Source organism: Emys orbicularis, chromosome 11 (genome assembly GCF_028017835.1).
Source record: "Emys orbicularis isolate rEmyOrb1 chromosome 11, rEmyOrb1.hap1, whole genome shotgun sequence".
In the NCBI taxonomy this organism is placed as follows: domain Eukaryota; kingdom Metazoa; phylum Chordata; order Testudines; family Emydidae; genus Emys; species Emys orbicularis.
The window spans coordinates 78,535,461-78,555,592 of record NC_088693.1 but is presented as its reverse complement, the minus strand read 5'-3'; the positions used below and the strand labels follow the sequence as shown (position 1 = coordinate 78,555,592).

General features: G+C 53.8%; 1 protein-coding gene across 2 annotated transcripts in view; it reads left to right on the top strand.

Annotated features, from left to right (window-relative positions):
- The window catches only part of ITGB2 (integrin subunit beta 2), a 48,576-nt gene that overhangs the window by 27,478 nt on the left and 966 nt on the right, over positions 1-20,132 (top strand). For both annotated transcript variants that reach the window (XM_065412980.1, XM_065412979.1), the window contains exons 5-15: positions 924-1,094; positions 2,538-2,779; positions 4,324-4,479; positions 5,207-5,302; positions 6,010-6,099; positions 11,542-11,682; positions 12,965-13,149; positions 15,362-15,606; positions 17,030-17,249; positions 18,016-18,218; positions 19,420-19,586. In XM_065412980.1, the coding sequence (XP_065269052.1) occupies positions 924-1,094; positions 2,538-2,779; positions 4,324-4,479; positions 5,207-5,302; positions 6,010-6,099; positions 11,542-11,682; positions 12,965-13,149; positions 15,362-15,606; positions 17,030-17,249; positions 18,016-18,218; positions 19,420-19,586 (1,916 nt within the window). The remainder of the gene's footprint in view (positions 1-923; positions 1,095-2,537; positions 2,780-4,323; positions 4,480-5,206; positions 5,303-6,009; positions 6,100-11,541; positions 11,683-12,964; positions 13,150-15,361; positions 15,607-17,029; positions 17,250-18,015; positions 18,219-19,419; positions 19,587-20,132) is intronic.

The window sequence follows — 20,132 nt, the reverse complement described above, 5'->3', positions numbered from 1 at the left end:
GATTAATTCAGTCTGTCTGTCTCTCCCTTTTGCACCTTTTCTCATCAACATTTGTTGTTGTAGGTTATTGCGATATTTTATGAACTTTCACTCACTTCTCATAGTTGAGGTCACAATGGGGGTAAATTGGTAGGCCAAGTTATTACAACAGGGAAATGGCCAAAATGATGGGCTAGGAGAATTATCTTTGTAGCTGCATTCTGAACGGCTGTGAGCAGGGCAAGATGGCATTTGTGAAGGCCAGAGAAAAGGATTTTGCAGTAATCGAGATGTGCAAGGCAGAGAACCTGCAGGAGAGTTTTAGCTGTGTGGATGGAGAGGAAAGGCCAGATCTTACGGATGGTATTCATAGATTCCAAAACCAGAAGGGACCATTGTGATCATCTAGTCTGGCCTCCTGGATAGCACAGGCCAGAGACCTGCCCCACAATAACTCCAAGAGCAGATCTGTTAGAAAAACACCCACTCTTGATTTAAGAATTGTCACTGTCGTGCAGTGGAACAGGCGATAACCCACTAGGATCCTTGGTAAATCTTTCCAACGGTTCATTACTTTCACTGTTTAAAATTTACCCCTTATTTCCAGTCTGAATTTGTCTAGCTTCAGCTTCCAGCCATTGGATCATGTTACAGCTTTCTCTGCCTTCAGAAGCTCACTAGTAAATATTCATTCCCCATGCAGATACGTATAGACTGTGATTAAGTCGCTCCTTAATCTTCATTTTTTTTACACTAAATAGATTGAGTCTATCGCTATAAGGCAGGTTTTCTAATCCTTTAATGGTTTTCATGGTTCTTCTCTGACCCCGCTCCAATTCTACAACATCCTTCCTGAATTGTGGGCACCAGAATTGGACACAGTGTTCCACAGCAGTCACGTGATTCCATTGAGCCGTTTCCATGCTCTGCCTCTCCCCTGGCAGGTCTGCCGGCTAAGTTCAATGTGACCTTCCGCCGTGCCCTGGGCTACCCTATCGACCTCTACTATCTGATGGATCTCTCCTACTCCATGCATGATGACCTGGAGAAAGTGAAGAAGCTGGGAGGAGACCTGCTCGCAGCTCTGAACTCCATCACCGGCTCCGGCCAGATCGGTGAGTGGTTCTCTGGGCACTTGCGCTCTCTTGGCAGCATTGAGGAGCCACTAGCTAAATCCAGTTCTAGGAAGAATATAGGAAGATGCACGGCACAGCAGTGAATATGGCCACCCGGCCAGCCTGCAGAAGAGACATCAGGGCTGGGGGAGGAGGTGTCCAGTAAGCGCACAGGGATAATGCATACTGGGATCACCCCCTTGCTCTGCCCAGCCCCTCTATGGAGAGCACTGCGCTCTGCTCAGTCACACGTCCGCGGAGGGGAAGGGGGCCCATAGCTGCAGCCAAGAGAAGTATTGGTTCCATATGTGCTTGGTTCAGATGCTGCCGCTACATTCGGGTTTGGTTCTGCTCGCTGATATCACCGGCAAAACTCTCTCTGGGGGCCAGGGGCACAAGCAAGGAGCCTATTGACTGCAGGCTCTCAGACCCCACAGGTTTCACTTAAAACCAGCCTGGAATGTCTGACCCATTTGGATCTCTGGCAGCAAAGAAAACAGGCTGAATGGGGAAGGAACTGGGGGCGTCCAGCCGGAGACAGCAGCCCTGGGGGAAATGTGGCCCACCCAGAGCCCTCTGCAGGGGAAAGGCAGCTGGGGGCAGGGTCCATCAGAGAGGGAGAGGGAGCCACCAAGGGAGGGGAGAGCAGAACAGAGGGGCCAGTGACATCCAAGGGAGGAGGAAGGGAGAATGGGGGTCAGGAACCACAGCGGGAGGGGAGAGGCAGCAGCCACCAGTGGGCCATGAGGAGATTCCCACTCCACTGCTTGACTGTGTCCCCAGAGGTGGACTAAGCTTTTGTCCTGGGCCCTGGGCCAGAGCAAGTGAGGGCCTCTCCCTACCCCTTCCGCCTGAAGTCCCCCCGCCCCTCTCTGTGCTCCTGCTGGGGAAATGGGGTTGGGGCGCAGGGGCTTCCCCCAGCTGCTCAGCGCTCCTGCTGGGGAGCAGGATCTGAGGGGGGGGGGCGTCCCCTGGTCCCCAGCAGGAGGGCCAGGCAGGCGGAGCAGGGTGCAGGGGTGCCCATTTTTCTGGGGGCCCCTGCTTGGCCAGTGCCCCTGGGCACAGGCCTTGTTGGCTCAGTGACTAATCCATCACTGTGTCCCCCTGCCTGGCTGGGTTGCTCTACGGCTGGGACAGGATGCTGGTCTAGATCCCTTCTTCATGGCTGGGGCTGTGTCGCTGACCTGACCTCTGCACTTAGCTAGGCCCCGGCTTTCCCCAGAGCACTCTAACTCCAAGTGACCCTCAGGCTCCTCCCTGGACAAGCAACTGCCTCCCGCCAGCACCTGGTTCCTTGCACCTTCCGCCCACACCCCATAGCATAGTGACCCCCGGGTTTAGTACCTCCCCACAGCTGCACTCGCCAAGCCTCTGGCCATGGCTGTTTGAGGGATGTGGTACTGGGCACTGCTCCCTAATGCTGCGTCCCCCTGCGCATCCCAGGCTTCGGCTCCTTTGTGGACAAGACGGTGCTGCCTTTCGTGAACACACACCCCGAGAAGCTGAAGAACCCCTGCCCAAACAAGGACACCACCTGCCAGCCGCCATTCGCTTTCAAGCACGTCCTCTCCCTCACTGAAAATGCCAATATGTTTGAGACGGAGGTCCAGAAGCAGTCCATCTCGGGGAACCTCGATGCCCCCGAGGGGGGGCTGGACGCCATGATGCAGGTGGCGGTCTGCGGGGTAAGTCCAGTCGCCATCACCCAGCTTAAGCTGGCTGCCAGGTGGGGATGACTCAGAGCCAGAGCATGTGTGCCCAGACGGTGAGGGGCATAACGCCAGGCCAAAGGGACCATGCGAATGACTGACGGGTTAGACACCAGGCCTCCTAGGGAGAGACTCAAGAAGCTCAAGCTAGTTATCTCAACCCAGAGAGGTTGGGGGGTGACTTGACCCCAGTCTGTAAGGAACAGATATTTGATCATTGGCTCTTCGGTTGAGCTGAGTGGTCTAATACAGCCCCACAGCTGGAAGCTGAAGCTAGCCACGTTCAGACTGGAAATAAAGTGTACATTGTTAATAGTGACCAACCGTCGGGCTGGTTTCTCCATGGGGGGAGGGATAGCTCAGTGGTTTGAGCATTGGCCTGCTAAACCCACGGTTGTGAGTTCAATCCTTGAGGGGGCCATTTAGGGATTTGGGGCAAAAATGTGTCTGGGGATTGGGCCTGCTTTAAGCAGGGGGTTGGACTAGATGACCTCCTGAGGTCCCTTCTAACCCTGTGATTCTATGACAATTCTCCATGGCTGACTCCAGGCTGGCTGTTTGCCTAAAGGATCTGCTCTTGGGATTATTGTGGGACAGGTCTCTGGCCTGGGCTACAGAGGGCGTCAGCCTGGTGATCCCCATGGTCCTGCTGGCCTTGGCATCTGTGGAAAGGGAAGGGAACTTCCTCATGTGGTGGGAGCTTCTACCATAAACTCTGCTAAGCTTTTAGTAACATTTTATACGGGCTGCCCCAGAGCCCGGAGCCTTCCCAACAAACCGGGCTGCAGCCACAGCTGATCTCAGTGCAGGAAAGCACCTGAGGAGCCCCCAGGCAGTGTGAAGTCCTGTGCTGCCCCCGGGCTCTCATTCCCTTCCCCAAGCTCCCCCGTGTGCATACTCCCTGGTCTCTGTCAGATGGGTGCCTCCATGTCCCTGTAAACTCCTCTCCTGGGACGTGCATGTTCCTGCCCGTACTCCCTGGGCTGCCTGGCCATATGTCCTGTCCTCGCTGTCGCTCCAGGGGGGGAGTCGGCATAGGCCTGCCTGTTTAGGCGCAGAGGCTGCCCTCACTACTAGGGATGTAGGCCCAGGAGCAGGGTCTGCCCTGGTGTGGGTTTCTCTCTGTTTCCCCTTTGGGCGGGGCCATCTCCCTTGTTTCCATTAGGCAGGTATGAGTCTCCCTTTGCCTGCATTGGTCTCGGTGTGCTGGGACGTGCAGGCCCATGTCTGTCTATAGTAGTACCATGCACCTCCTTGCTTCGTGGAGTGGCTGTATGTCTGTATATTTCCTTGCATTGTTCTTACTCCCCAGCTGTTTCCAGGGAACTTGCATGCTAATGTCCTGTCTCTTTGTGGTATGAACACGGAGTCTCTCTTTCGTTAGGACGTGATACTCCATATTCCTGAGGTGGCCTGGGCTCTCCCCTTCTTGGGCTTTCTCTGACCCTGTTGATTCCGCGTTCAGGTAGTTCAGGCCTTACCAATCCACTGCAGTAAAGTCCCATCCTTTCTGTTCCCAGGGCAAGATTGGCTGGCGCAACGTCACTCGTCTGCTGGTGTACGCCACGGATGACGGTTTCCATTTTGCTGGGGATGGTAAACTCGGAGCCATTCTGACCCCTAATGACGGTCTATGCCACCTGGAAGAGAATAGCTACAAAAAGAGCAATGAGTTTGTAAGTGTCCTTAGCAGCATGTTGGCTCTAACTCACCCTGGCTTCCCCAGCGAGCAGCCACTTTGCAGACTAGCTGGAGCCACTTCCCCTCCAACACTTGACCCCCTTCCCATCCTTGGCTGCTCCCCTGGTACATCCCTCTGCCCCCGTGAACGGCATCCAAATGCAGTTAAATCTGCATTTCTTAGCCTGCTGCTGGTGGGCACTTACCTGCTGACAAGGCTCCCCCTAAGAGACTGTAAAGCAGGCCCCCTGGTGCTCTGGGGGGTGGGGGGTTCTGTTACTAAAACAGACCCCTGTTTTACTCTCAGAGCATGGAGGAGTGAATTGGGTGTTGGGGATTGTGTCCTGGACACTCTGGCAGGCCTTTCCCATAGCAGCCACCCAGAGAAATGCTTTAACCCATTCACACAGCAAGGAAAGCAAACCGGAGAAACTGAAATCCCTAATTCTGGGGACTGCTCCTATTTCTCTCATTTACATCTGGGAAAGTCAGACAGATGGTGGTTAAAAGTCTGTTGCTAGGACCACAAGTCTTCTGCTGGAGAAAGGAAAAGCCAGTCAGCTACCCGCTCAAGAGAGGAGATCCCAGGGTATCTCACTCCATCAGAACCCGTGACCATGCTGGTGCTGTGAGTGGGTCTGGAAACCAAGCACATTTATCTTCCCGATAGCAAAGAAATGTCTAAAATATGAACTCACTGCTGCTGTTCCCTTTCTCCCACAGGACTACCCGTCTGTCGGCCAGCTGGTACAAAAGCTTGCTGAAAATAACATTCAGCCCATTTTTGCTGTCACTAGCAGAATGGTTGGAATATACCAAGTAAGTAGAACTTGGACAGTCCCAGAAACGTTGTGGGTTAATGCTTCTGAGAGGCAAGGATGAAAAGCGACCGGAAGCCCAAGTCTCTCCTTCCACTCTGTGCCATTAGCGCAGCTTATGCTTCCTGTTCTGCTCTTGCACAGATGGGGTGTACGAACCCCACAGGAATCGGGAACAGGTCAGTGCGCTGGTTGAGGCCAGTCATCCCTGCCCTGCACGCCTGAAGCAGGGGCCTGGCTGGGAGGGAGGAACTCAGGTGGTGTCTGCTGTGGAGAGAGAGCAGTGGGAGAGCCGGCTGGCTGGGGGGCAGGGACTGAAGAAGATGCTGCCTGTCCGAGCTGGCCTGAGGGCAGGTGGGCTGGCGTGAGACAGTGACTGACATAGGCTGGGGTGGAAGCCAGTGCTGCGTTGGTACTCTGCAGAAGCTGGGCCGGGGAGGAATCAGAGGAGTAGGAAGCCCAGGTGGGAAGGCAGAGTTTGGACTTTGGGTACCCTGGATGGGATGAAATGTCTGTGTGACCTAGCCACAGGGCTAAGCCAGCTTAGCCTAGAAGGTGTTCCAGGTGGGGTGGGTTAGCGGAAGACCAGGAGGGAAACTGAGGCAGAATGATCGTCACGCTGCCCAACACAGTGTAGGGCGAGTACGTGCTCAGGCGCACATGATTAAATTAGGGGATGCTTTTCATGTGTGTGTTCTCCATTGGTAGAAGCTCAGTGATATGATCCCCAAATCAGCAGTGGGGGTGCTGCACGAGGATTCCAGCAATGTCATCCAACTCATCAGGGAAGCCTACAACGTAAGTTTCACATCCCGCGCTCGATGTATCTTTCTGGACCTTGCCAGGCAGCCCGCACCAAGAGCTCTGTGTGCCTTATACCATCTGGGGGTTGGGGGGATGGAACGGGAAGGGTAGTTTGCTCAGCCAGTTATACAAAGTATAAACAGACATGCTGCACCCCTTTCCCCCATGTCTCTGTTGATTTCTATGCCTGTAGCCTATGAATGCTTAGGCAGGCCTTCTTCATCCCTCTGGCAAGGACCTTCTGCACTGAGAGCATGATAGCACTGGGACATGCCCCAGGCTGCAACCTGAACTGCTGTGTCCCCCGAGCGCTCCAGCCCAGGGGCCTTTGACACTGCTTTGCTAGTGACTAGCAGCCCTCTCCAGGCTCTGCTCGCTTACAGCCACCAACTGAGTACGTGAATGCTAGGCCCAGCCATCCAGGAATAGATGACACCCTCATATCCCACAGTCCCAGCCTTGCCCCCCAAGGAATGTGCCTCTTGTACCATTCTGTAGCCCACTGGACTTACAAGCTCATCAATTAGTTCATCATTCCAACAAAGGGTAATGAATATGCACCAGCCCCGTTGACCCGAGTAGAGATTTTCCCAAACACTTCAGTCAAACACACTGGTTTAGATAAAACAATGAAACAAGTTTATTAACTAGAAAAAGATAGAGGGAACATTGCTTACAGTCTAATTTTTACCACCCATGTGCAGAAGGAATTTTGTTCTGTGCACCAGTATGGAGGTGATTTGTGACCCGACCCTGTGTGACACATCACCTCCATATTGGTGCACATAACTAAATTCATGTGGTGGGGGTGGGGCCAAGGGGTTCAGAGTGTGGGAGGGGGCTCAGGGCTGGGGCAGAGAGATGGGGTGCAGGGGGTGAGGGCTCAGGCTGGGGGTGTGTGTTCTGCCGGAGCTCGTCCCTCTCTGGGGCGGCGGGGAACCACACCGCCTTGCTACCAGGGGCGACTCTATGTATTTTGCCACCCCAAGCACGGCAGTCGGGCTGCCTTCGGTGGCATGCCTGCAGGAGGTCCGCCGATCCCGCAGCTTCAGCATACCCGCCGCCAAATTGCCGCCAAAGCCACGGAACCGGCGGACCTCCCCCAGGCATGCCGCCAAAGGCTGTCTGACTGCCGCCCTTGCAGCAACCGGCAGGGCACCCCTTGCAGCTTGCCGCCCGAGGCACACGCTTGGGGCGCTGGTGCCTGGAGCCACCCCTGCTCACTACGTCCATCTGGTTACGTCGGGGAACTAGTCTGGCTAGACTAGGGGTCTCCCACTGCGGCAGAGGCAAAACAACGGTTACTCACGCCCGGTTGGCGGGCAGTAGCGAGTCCTACGCTCCAGTCCTTGGACAGGGACAGAGCAAACCGTTAAGCAATAAGCCCAGGCTCTGGGTTAAGGCGGGCGGCAAAGAGTCTGTGGCTCAGGCCCTCAGGCAGGGGCTGAGCAGACAAATAAGTTTAGGAGGCCCAGGTCCTGGCTCCGAAGGGCCTGGGAGAGGGGGAGACGGCCACCTGCGAGGTGGGTGGCAGGGGGGACGCAGGCCCACCCACTCCACTGCGTCCCAGCCCGGGGCCCTAACCCGCTGCTGTGTCAGTGGGGATCCTGACCGCAACACACTGACATTGGTTCTGGGTGTGCTGCAGCCAGGCTAGGATCGGCTGCCCCCGATACTTCCACACTCACCCTCTAGAGGTACCTGCGTCTGGACGGAGTCTTCCAAGGAATCAAGCACCATGGGCTCCTCCGGGTACCCGGCGAGCGGCAGGCTTGGCAGCTCCTCTGGGTAACTTGCAACAGGCAGGCTTAACAGCTTCTCCGGGGCCTTGTTGGCATCAGGCCTCAGCTGGTCTGGCCAGTCCTCGGGTCGGTCGCAAACTGCAGGAGTCTCCCAACCGGGAGCTAGGCCACAGGCGTCTGGCTTCTCCGGTGGCCGGGTCTCTAGTGAGCTCTGGGGTTGGGCTTTTGTACTTTCTGTCCTGCGCCCTGACCTCTGGGGGGCGGGTGCAGGCCCCACTGGCTCCGCCCACTTTGGCATCCAGAGGGGCTCGTCCCTCTCTGGGGCGGCGGGGAACCACACCGCCTCGCTACAGGCCTCATCTGGAGTACTGTGTCCAGTTTTGGGCCCCACACTACAAGAAGGATGTGGAAAAATTGGAGAGTCCAGCGGAGGGCAACAAAAATGATTAGGGGGCTGGAGCACATGATTTATGAGGAGAGGCTGAGGGAACTGGGATTATTTAGTCTGCAGAAGAGAAGAATGGGGGGCGGGGGGATTTGATAGCTGCTTTCAACTGCCTGAAAGGGGATTCCAAAGAGGATGGAGCTCGGCTGTTCTCAGTGGTGGCAGAAGACAGAACAAGGAGCAATGGTCTCAAGTTGCAGTGGGGAAGGTCTAGGTTGGATATTAGGAAACACTATTTCACTAGGAGAGTGGTGAAGCACTGGAATGGGTTACCTAGGGAGGTGGTGGAATCTCCATCCTTAGAGGTTTTTAAGGTCAGGCTTGACAAAGTCCTGGCTCGGATGATTTAGTTGGGGGTTGGTCCTGCTTTGAGCAGGGGCTTGGACTAGATACCTCCTGAGGTCCCTTCCAACCCAGATATTCTATGATTCTATGAGGGGTTTGGGGTGCAGGAGGGGGCTCCGGGGCTCTGGCAGGGAGAGAGAACTCTCCCCAGCTCTCTCTCCTCATAGCAACACGTGGACTGGGGGAGAGAGGCGCATCTCCCCGCCAGGGCAGCTCTGGGGCTGGGGCCGCAGGATAGGCTTCTCCACCCCCCCAAGCAGGTCTGGGCCGGGGCTGGGTTCAGGCCAGGGGAGGAGCGCCGTGGCAGGTCCGGGCCAGGGCTGGGTCCAGGCTGGGCCATGCCAGCCGCAGCTGGGTTCGGGCCGGGCCAGGCCGCCCCGCTGGGTTCAGGCCAGAGTAGGGGTGCCCCGGCTGGTCCAAGCGCCCCGGCCGCAGCAGAGTTGGGGCTGAGGAAGGAGTGCCCCGGACGTTGCAAGTCCGGGCTGCCCCAGCCACAGCAGGTTGGGGGCCAGGCTAGGTTGGGGCCAGGAGAGGAGCGCCCCTCCCCTGGCCCCCGGGCGAGTTCCCCGAGTGCCTGCGTGGTGATAAGAAGGCTGCTGCGCAGCCACACAGCTTACAGGGAACTAGACTGTCAGTGATTATAAGTGTTAGGGCATAAAAGTCAGAACTGGTTACAATCCAAATCAAAAGATAACAGTGCAATCTAATTCCTAAACTTTCCCAAGCTAAATGAGATTTGAAGCAAACATCATTCTCACCATACCAGATACTGCAGCCAGTTCTTAGTTCACAGGCTGGATTTCCTTTCAGCCTGGGACCACTCCCCATAGTTCAGTGTTCTTCAGGTATTCCTTGATGTTATGAGCAGAGCGACATATGGTGGAGAGGTGAGGTGGCCTGAGGCATTCGCCCCTCCCCCCCTTCTTATAATCTAACCCTTTGTACTGGAAAAGTCTTTGCTGGGTCATGGGGTCAGGCAGTTCCATGGAATACATGAGCTGCCAGGTGTCCTTCAGGTGAATTGTAAATTTCTTGTTTACAGCTGGTGAATTTCCAATTAAGCAGGTAATGACTCTTTAGCACCCTGCTGGTGTGAAGTCTCTGAAAAACTAGTTTGAGCCAGCTTTTCTAACTTTGTAACATGTTAAAGTAAAATCATTGTTATCGATTAGAGACTCATCACTTTACATACAAAATTGCCACACATATTTTACCAGGCTAATAATGTCCAGCAGATTATGAGTTTTCAAATGATACTGCAAAAGGCATGTTTTGTACAAAATATATCATAACCCTATATAAGTGGTGAACATAGGGTACAGTAACAGAGGGGTAGCCGTGTTAGTCTGAATCTGTAAAAAGCAACAGAGGGTCCTGTGGCACCTTTAAGACTAACAGAAGTATTGGAGCATAAGCTTTCGTGGGTGAATACCCACTTGCGTCTGATGAAGTGGGTATTCACCCACGAAAGCTTATGCTCCAATACTTCTGTTAGTCTTAAAGGTGCCACGGGACCCTCTGTTGCTTTTTATAGGGTACAGTGTGTCACAACCACTACTAAGTATGGTCTTCCTAGGGGTTTCAGCTTCTTAATCAAATCACTTCCTGGACCATCACATCCAACTGAGTTTTATCAGTTTTAGGGCTTGCAGTCTCTTTCAGTCTCCTGGCTATTTTCTTGAAGGCAACCTGGTGTGGGGCACCCCTTTGCTACCTCAGGCCTTTCCACTTCCCTTTCCTTCTCTGTGCTGTGCCTTTATAGCAGGGCTTGTTTTCTCTACTGATTGCAGCTGTGGGTGCCTGCCTCCACGATTGGCTGATCTGGAAGCTGCTTGAGAGTGTGATCAAGCTGCTTCCTTGTAAACAGGAGAGACTTTCCTTCCCACTGCCCCATGTTCAGTAGGGGGTTTGTAAACCCCAGTACTGAGCCCCAGTAATAATACTAATCCCAAGCTCTTATACAGTAGTATAAAATAAAATCAATACTGGCTCAGGATAAATAAGAAGCAAAATACAACATTTCAAAAACAGTACTGAGAGGTTGGAAGGGACAATGGAAATTAACATGGGTTTCACCTGCATATTTTTTAGTGCAGTCTTTGTTTTTGCAGCAAACAATTAATTACTCACAGATCGTTAATTTTGTATATGAGAATTCTAACATGCCAAGTACACCTCTACCCTGATATAACGCGACCCGATATAACACGAATTCGGATATAACGCGGTAAAGCAGTGCTCCGGGGGGGCGGGGCTGCGCACTCCGGCGGATCAAAGCAAGTTCGATATAACGCGGTTTCACCTATAATGCGGTAAGATTTTTTGGCTCCCGAGGACAGCGTTATATCGGGGTAGAGATGTATCTGACTTATATTAGACATGCAGGTGCTGTGCACAAACATTACACTAAATATGAGTCATTGCCAGAGCATGAACCAAAATGTTCCTCCTTGTCCTTCCACTGTGTGCTCTCATATTGAATAATGGACATATTTCCCCGTCTGGAAAGACTTGGAGCAGTGCAGAGTCAAAGCTGACGTTCCCAGTTATGTTGCCTCATTATCACAGAGCAGGGATGATGGATCTGGGGTGGGAAAGACTGACCCACTCTTCCCCAAAACAAAGCATAGATTGTACATCCCAAATCCCGACTCATACCCTAGCAATCCCATTTCCACCACATTTACCAGAGCTAAGATCTCATTTACTAGTCCTCCCTCTCAGTCATACCTTGTATTGAACTGATTACAATTACACCCAAAGGAAAAGCAGGAGGTGTAATACACTGTGTCACAGGCGAGCCATCCTCAAGGAGTGTTTATTCTGAGGCGGTTCTCAGATTTGATCCCCTCTTTGTGATGCTGACATATTTCTGTGTCATTTTCTTTCTTGTTTTTCTCACAGAATTTGTCCTCCAGAGTCATCCTGGACCATGGTACCTTGCCGGACTTTTTGAAAATCACATACGATTCTTTCTGCCATGGCAAAAAACCCACCCTGGATGGCGCAAGAGGGGAATGTGGTGATGTCAAGATCCATGACCAGGTAGGAGAGCCCTGGCTCAGTCCTTTCTGTCACCTTAGTTTCTCACAGAAAGATCCAGAGCAATACTAACGTTCTAGAGCTCAAAGTGAACACAGGATCCTGTATGTTCTTTTCATAGCAGAACCCAATTCCCTGCCCCATCTCCATGGTCAGGTGAAGTTAAGGTTGAGGTTACCTGTCACAGCAGGAGGGAGAATCAGAAAATGGGGACTTCTTTTCTTTTCTGCAAAAAATTTTGGCAAAACAGAAACATCTCCTGCAAATCCTGAATCCCTCCCAGGCTTGGGCACTGAATAGCAGTTGAGGAAGGACTGCCTTCCTAGTGCGATCTGTCAGAGCTGGCTGGGAATTCTCCAGCCAAATGTTCGTTTGATGGAAAATGTCGTTTCTGCCAAATCAACATGTTTCCATTGGAAAACGTTGATTTTTACAGATTTTTTGTTTGTTTGTTTCCAACTGGGAAAAACTGAAACTAAATACTTTGTTTTGGGTTGGATTGACCTGAACCAAAAATTTCAGTTTGTTGAATCCAACCAAAATGTTTCATTTCGGGTCAGTTAGACACTAATCTGTGTCTACATGAGCTGTTTCATGGAGTGCATCATGGAGTTGTAGTTTGGGTGCCTCGTGCCTCCATTGTCCCCTATGAACTGGATTCTCTGGCTAGACTTTATCTCCTACCATGTACCGTGGCCTTGCCACTTAATATGGTGCATTATGGGAATCCCATGACAGCAGTGTATCATGGGAAATGTAGTCCAAACCAGGAGCCTGGCCCATAGAGGAGAATGGGGTCATGAGACACCTGCAATACAACATGGTGGCTTAGTGGACACTATTTAATGTCAAACTGATCTGACACAAAGTGTTTCAACCCTTCTGGACCTAACGTTTTTTTCTTTGAACTTCTAATTTGTGTGTGTGTGTGTGTGTGTGTGTGTGTGTGTGTGTGTGTGTGTGTGTGTGTGTGTGTGTGTGTGTGTGTGTGTGTAGGGTGGGGGGTTGATATTTTGACTTTTTTCCTGATTCAGGACAAAAACAAATGTTGAAATAGAAGCATTTTCCATAGGACGGAAGTTCCAATGTTTGACCATCTCTGCTGTGTTCTAGTGAGAGATTTGAAAAGGGACCCCGCAGACCCGATTCCAGAAATTACCTGTCTCCTGGAGGGGACATTTCAGGACAGAGGCAAATTTAGGCTAGGGCTGGTAGCCTGAGCACCTTGACCATGATGCTTTCCTAGAAAACAGTCCCATAACCTGGCTCCTTCACCTCCTTCCAGATTACTTTCCAAGTGAAAGTTACAGCAAAGGAGTGCATCCAAAACCAGTCCTTTACCATCCGGCCCCTGGGCTTCACAGACACACTCACTGTGGAACTGTTCAGCCGGTGCAAATGTGACTGTGATGAGCAACAGAGCTCCACTGCCTGCAACGGGAACGGCAATATCGTGTGTGGCACGTGCAGGTAAATGATCCCAGTAACACCAGGCCACAGAACCGGGGGTCCAAGGGCTCATCAGGAGCTTGGGGATCACTGGGAATGGGCAGCTTTCCAAGCACCAGGCCAGCTGATGGCTGTACTGGCATTCGTGGCAATGCTGGGACAGTCTTTGTGCACAGGGACCATGAAATCCACAAAGTGCGAGGCACAGACACTTACTTCAGTCAATCTAATGTGCCCATTTCTTTTCTTCCCACAAGAACTTTCAGCAGGTTGGTTTTATTTTCAATGACTGGTGAATGTCACAGTGACAGGACAAAGTTAATGGGCCAAGTTCCGCCTGTCAGGATGTCCTGCAGTGGACAAGGGATAGCAAACAGATCAAAGCCGATTACCTAGCAAATAAACAAAAACACAAACTAAGCCTAAAATACTAGAAAGATTGGATATGAATTAGCAAATTCTCACCCTGGCTGATGATACAAGGTTGGCAGACTCTTAAGGCACAAGCTGCGTTTGCTTTGCAGCTTGGAATCCCCAGGTGTTTCATACTCAGGCTAGAAATCCCTTTAGCCTGGGCCCAGCACTTCCCCCAGTTCAGTCTTTGTTCCTCAGGTATTTCCAGGAGTGTTCTTGTGTGGGGAGTGAAGAACAACAGATGATGTCAGTCCCTGTCTTATAAAGCTTTAGCATATGGCGGGAACCCTTTGTCCTAAATTCAGTTTGTGGAAAAACACTGACATCCCAAGATGGAGTTCAGAGTCATGTGGCCTGGTCACATGCCCTTGCATTTGCCGATGACACTAAACTAGGAGGCGTGGTAGATACACTAGAGGGTAGGGATCGGATACAGAGGGACCTAGACAAATTAGAGGATTGGGCCAAAAGAAACCTGATGAGGTTCAACAAGGACAAGTGCAGAGTCCTGCACTTAGGACGGAAGAATCCCATGCACAGCTACAGACTAGGGACCGAATGGCTAGGTAGCAGTTCTGCAGAAAAGGACCTAGGGGTCACAGTGGACGAGAAGCTGGATATGAGTCAACAGTGTGCTCTTGTTGCCAAGAAGGCTAACGGCATTTTGGGCTGTATAAGTAGGGGCATTGCCAGCAGATCGAGGGACGTGATCGTTCCTCTTTATTCGACATTGGTGAGGCCTCATCTGGAGTACTGTATCCAGTTTTGGGCCCCACACTACAAGAAGGATGTGGAAAAATTGGAAAGAGTCCAGCGGCGGGCAACAAAAATGATTAGGTGTCTGGAGCGCATGACTTATGAGGAGAGGCTGAGGGAACTGGGATTGTTTAGTCTCCAGAAGAGAAGAATGAGGGGGGATTTGATAGCAGCCTTCAACTACCTGAAGGGGGGTTCCAAAGAGGATGGAACTCGGCTGTTCTCAATGGTGGCAGATGACAGAACAAGGAGCAATGGTCTCAAGTTGCAGTGGGGGAGGTCTAGGTTGGATATTAGGAAACACTATTTCACTAGGAGGGTGGTGAAGCATTGGAATGCGTTACCTAGGGAGGTGGTGGAGTCTCCTTCCTTGGAGGTTTTTAAGGCCCGGCTTGACAAAGCCCTGGCTGGGATGATTTAGTTGGGAATTGGTCCTGCTTTGAGCAGGGGGTTGGACTAGATGACCTCCTGAGGTCCCTTCCAACCCTGATATTCTATGATTCTATGATACCTTGCTGAGTCATAGCAGCCATTACTTACAGGCTGTCTGGAATGTTCAAACAGGAGGGTTAAGTTCTTCCAGGGTCCATTGTCTTTGCTGACGGGCCATCAGCACTGTCTGGCTTCTTCATTGTTGTACCAGAAAGGCGAGTTGTGGGTGTCACCCAGAGTAAGCAGGATTGAAATGTAGATCCATGGTCAATATTCCTAACTTTAGATACAAAAATGATACATGCATAGAAACAGGATAATCATATTCAGCAAATCATAACTTTTCCAATGACACCTCACATGACCCGTCTTGCACAAAATGTATCATAATTATGCAATACTCATATCATAATTATATCACTGTGAAGAATACGGGGTGCCGTGGTCATAGGGATGAACAATGGAAAACCAAGGGGGTTCAGGTGCTCAGCATCTCTGAGAACCAGCTCCTAGGCACAAGCTCTTTGTGTTGCTGTGACAGGTCTGAGGATGGTCTGACCAATGTAATGGTTTCCATCCCATACCGCCTGCCACTGACCCTGATTTCTCGGTTCCTCTCCTCTCACACCAGCTGCAAACCAGGCCACACTGGGAAGAACTGCGAGTGCGAAACAAAAGGCAAAACCAGCAAGGAGCTGGAAGGGAGCTGTCGGAAGGACAATGCCTCAGTCATCTGCTCGGGCCTGGGGGACTGCGTGTGTGGGCAGTGCACCTGCCACACCAGCGACACGCCCAACAAGCAGATCTACGGGACCTTCTGCGAGTGCGACAACATGAATTGCGAGGTCCATAACGGACAGTTGTGCGGCGGTGAAGGTGAGTGACGGCTCCGTGGTCTGACTTGGCCCCTTCCCTTCCCATCCTATGGCCATTGTTCCAGTGGCTACCTGCTCCGGGGTACTGGCTGCAGGCCCCCGCTGTGCACTCACGCGTCAGTGCATTATTCTTAGCAGACAAACTCCTGAGTTAGACCCGGGCCTTATCCCAGAGAAACAGCTGGGTTAGTCTCAGTCAGAGCCTCCGTACTAGCCTGCCATGTGCCCTGGATCGCCATCCAGTGGAGCTGTATAGGCGAGACAGCCCGTTTCCCCGTGCTTTGCAAACACAATCGCCTGATGGGAGTGCAGCAATGGCTGTGCGGGCGGCACGCTCCGTGCCCTGGGGCAGGCTAATATTTGTAACGGGAACATCATCCAGACGCTTCTTTCCACTCCACATGTTCCCCACGAGGCCGTTCCTTAAACACCCAGGGCTTGGTGGGCTCGAACAAGGGATGTGCTGTGAGAAGCTAGCGAGAGAGCGTTAATGTCTGGTCTCTTTCTCCTCCCTCTGACTTCCCACCCTCCCTTGTGGCCCTGCGGGGACTAGCTGTATCAGAGTGCTCCACTGGAGAAGGAAGCCGCATGCTTTCAATGTGTCCAGTAGTTATGCTGATACAGCCCAAGCTGCCCAGTTCACTAAGTGAGATGCCGTAGAAATGTGCCTGCTGCATGGGGGGAAGGAGGTGCGGAGCCCCTACCCGGAAGACCATGTCACTTGGGGGTCCTGCAGGACGCTGCTTGGGAAGGTTTCCTGCCTCTGATGCAGGTGGGCTGAACCCCTGCTGAGCAAATCAGCGCTTGCAGGTTAAGCCTTCTGATTCCAGGAAGGAAAGGTCCCTTGTGCAGGATTTAAATTCAGCCTGAGCTGCCCGGAGCAGAGCTCCAATAAATATTTTCAAGCCCACAGGGCTGAAGCCCCAAGCTCTGCAACGCCCCACAGAGCAGAAGCTCTGAGCCCCGGCACACCCCGCAGGCCAGAAGCCCCAAGCCCTGGTGCACCCACAGAGCTAAAGCCCCAGGTTCCGGTGCACCCCACCAAGGTGAAGCCCCAAGCCCTGGTGCCTCCCATGGGGCAGAAGCCCCAAGTGCCAGTGCGCCCCACTGAGCTGAAGCCCCAAGTCCTGGCACCTCCTGCAGGGCTGAAACCCCAAGCTCTGGGGCTCCAGGAAATACTCTGAAAATTTAAGCCCTGCCCATCTGGAAGAAAGGACGTGTTCTGAGCCTGTCAGGTGAGGATGAAAATCCAGGCAGGCAAAGGCCAGGCTGGTGAAGGAATCCATAACTCTCATACGATTGGCCCCTAGATTCTTCTGTTACTGTAGAGGTTCATAGCTCCTGGTGGCCCCACCCGGATACCTGCCTATGGGATTTGTCCCAGAGCAGCTGTATTGGCTCTAAAATCTCTGTTTGCCCCCCAGAGAGAGGGCGCTGTGACTGTGGGGAGTGCAAATGCAAAGATGGCTTCGAAGGCAGCGCTTGCCAGTGCAAGAAGTCTACAGACGGCTGTGTGAACACGCGGGGAAAAGTGTGCAGCAACCGTGGGCACTGCCAGTGCAATACGTGCCGGTGTAAGCCAGGCTACCAACCCCCGTTCTGTGAGGAATGCCCTGGCTGTCCTTCGCCCTGTGCCCGATACATGTAAGTGACCTGCAGAAGCGCCCGAGCCGGGCTGCTCCCCATGCTCTCGTCTCCCCTGGCCGGAGCAGGTGCTGGGAGCCCAGGGGCACAGCGCGGGTGCGGTTTCCCTCTCTCATTGAAGGTGGCTGTTTTTGTGCTAACCTGGAAAGCTTGTGCTTATGGCCACTTCGGCCCCACGGTTGTGGGGTGGAGGCACAAGAACCTGGCTCTACAGCTGCCCTTGGCCCGCGAGTGCCCCCAGCAACTCTGCGCCCCATGAGGCTTCTGAGGTCCGTGGAACCCCAGTCCCAGCTAGCCCCCTTCTCTTCCCAGCCATCAGTCTGCCTCCTCCTGGCCCGTGTGTCTGAGTCACTAGCTAACCAGCCCCAAGCGCAAGGCCAGAAGGGAGCAGCAGGTTGTCCGGTCTGACCTCCCGCATGTCACTGGCTCGCAGCCCCACCGGGCGCCCACACACTGCACCCAGCAGCCCACAGGAGACCACAGTGTGACAGCCCCCAGGCAGAGAATGGGGGGCAAGGCGCAGCAGGGTCACACTGCTCTCTTAGGCTGGGTTGGCTAGTGAAGCAGCTGCTGGGTAAATGCGTTACACCCGGATAATCCTGGCAAGCGACGTGCACGCCATGCTGCAGAGGAAGGCAAAGCCCCCAAGGTCACTGCCAGTCGGAGCTGGGGAATATTCCTTCCCACCGCACACATGGGTCCCCCATCCCTGAGCTGCCAGCCAGCCTATTGTCCGAGCCATGCGCCTCCTGGGTCTGTCTTCTAGCTCCTGTGTGGAGTGCCATGCGTTTGAGAGCGGCCCGTTTCAGAAGAACTGCTCAGCTGAGTGTTCGAACATCGCCAAACCCGATTCGTTCGCAGGCGGCCGGCAGTGCCGGGAGAAGGACTCGGAGAATTGCTGGATTACCTACCTCATGAGACAGGAGGATGGGGAGGACCAGTACTCCTTTCAAGTCATTGGCAAGAAAGGTACTGGAATCTTGTCCCCCACCCCTCTCTGTACTCCGTAAGGCGGGGCGGATTTCGCACCAGAGCCAGCCTGCCAAACCCAGAAGAGGATACAGCGCCCCCTACAGGCGCAGCAGGAGGGGAATTTTCAAACAGAAAGAAAGTATTGGGGATTTTGCTTCATTCAAAATAAGTAAAGATGCCATGAGAAACACGCCCCGCCCTTGCCAGTGGGGAGTCCCCTGGCCCCGTCCCAGAGCAGCGCCCCCCATGGGAGGAGGGGAAGAACACTGTCACCCCGACAGAGAATGTTCTGGAGACGAGCGTGGCTAGTGGATAGCTCAGTGGTTTGAGCATTGGCCTGCTAAACCCAGGGTTGTGAGTTCAATCCTTAAGGGCAGGGCTGGCTCCAGGGTTTTGGCCGCCCCAAGCAGCCCCCCCCCCCCAAAAAAGAAGCCACGATCACGATCTGCGGCGGCAATTCGGCGGGAGGTCCTTCGCTCCGAGCGGGAGTGAGGGACCGTCTGCCGAATAGCTGGACCTGCCGCCCCTCTCCGGAGTGGCCGCCCCAAGCACCTGCTTGCCAAGCTGGTGCCTGGAGCTGGCCCTGCTTAAGGGGGCCCCATAGGGATCTGGGGCAAAATCAGTACTTGGTCTTGCTAGTGAAGGCGGGGGCTGGACTCAATGACTTTTCAGGGTCCCTTCCAGCTCTATGAGATGGGTCTATCTCTGTATATTATTATTATTACAGAGGGACCCACAGTCACAGCCAGCGCTGGGTCCCTTGGTGAGTGCAGAGAGGCCTTTATGGTCCCTTCCTTTCCTCCCACCAGGTTCTGAAACCTCCTCCCTTCCTCCCCGTTCTGTCTTTCCTGCCGAGTCCTGCTCCTCGCTGGATTCAAGCCGCATTGCCCTCCCCCAACCCCCAGAAAGCTGGTCAGGCACTGCCGGCTGGACGCCGCAGACAGGTCCCCAGAGTGCCAGTGGGGTAGCAGCAATCAGCCTGCAGATCTAGCAGCTGACTGGCGCCGGGGGCTGCGGCTGCTGCTAGGTTTTGGCGGCGTACAGCCCACGCTAGCTGCAATACAACAGGCCCCGTCAGGCCGGGTGTGTGGCCAGCTCTCATCACACCCTGCTGGATGTGGCACACGCTGTTCAATGTCACCAGCCTGGCTGCTGGCGGCAGGGCTGAACGCTGTCCCGTGCTCTCTCTGATCCCCAGAGTGTCCGCAGCCCCCGAACATCGCTGCAATCGTGGGCGGCACCATCGCGGGCGTGGCCCTGATTGGGCTGCTGCTCCTGGTGATGTGGCGGCTGGTGATGGAGGTGTTCGACCGCAGGGAGTACAGCAGGTTCGAGAAGGAGAAGTTGAAGGCCAAGTGGAACGAGGTGAGCTGGCTCTGCCTTCCCCGAGGCACCCCACAGACAGCCGCCCTGTTCCGCCTGCCCTGCCTTTTCCCCAGAGCTGGTTGGAGCCCTGCCAGCCTGACGGGTGTCTATTCTTAGTTGTGGGGCGGGTGGGCTCTGGGGGGGAGGCCTCAGGCCCTCTTGCAATCGTGCAGGCGTGGGAAATAACTGGGCACAAGCCACTGCCAAGTGGTTCCCAGGCTTTAATTCCCGATGGGCCTCACGTGTCCTATACCCTCCCCAAACCCAGCACCAGGGCCAGTGGCTCCTTTACGACCCCAGGCTGGAGGTGTTGAGAGAACAGACACAGATGCTGAGGGGCACTCATGGTTTGGGTGCAAGATGGGGTGGACTTTCCCTTCTACAGTGTGGGAGACACAGGGGGCCCAGAGACTTACCCAAAGCAGGTTTATCTGGAGGCCCCTGGCTAGCGGAGATGTCTCCCGTGGCACATCGCTGCTGCCACTCATGCCCAGGGTTGGTCTCATGGCAGGAAGGAGGAAATGCCCATGCAGCCCTAACCAGAAA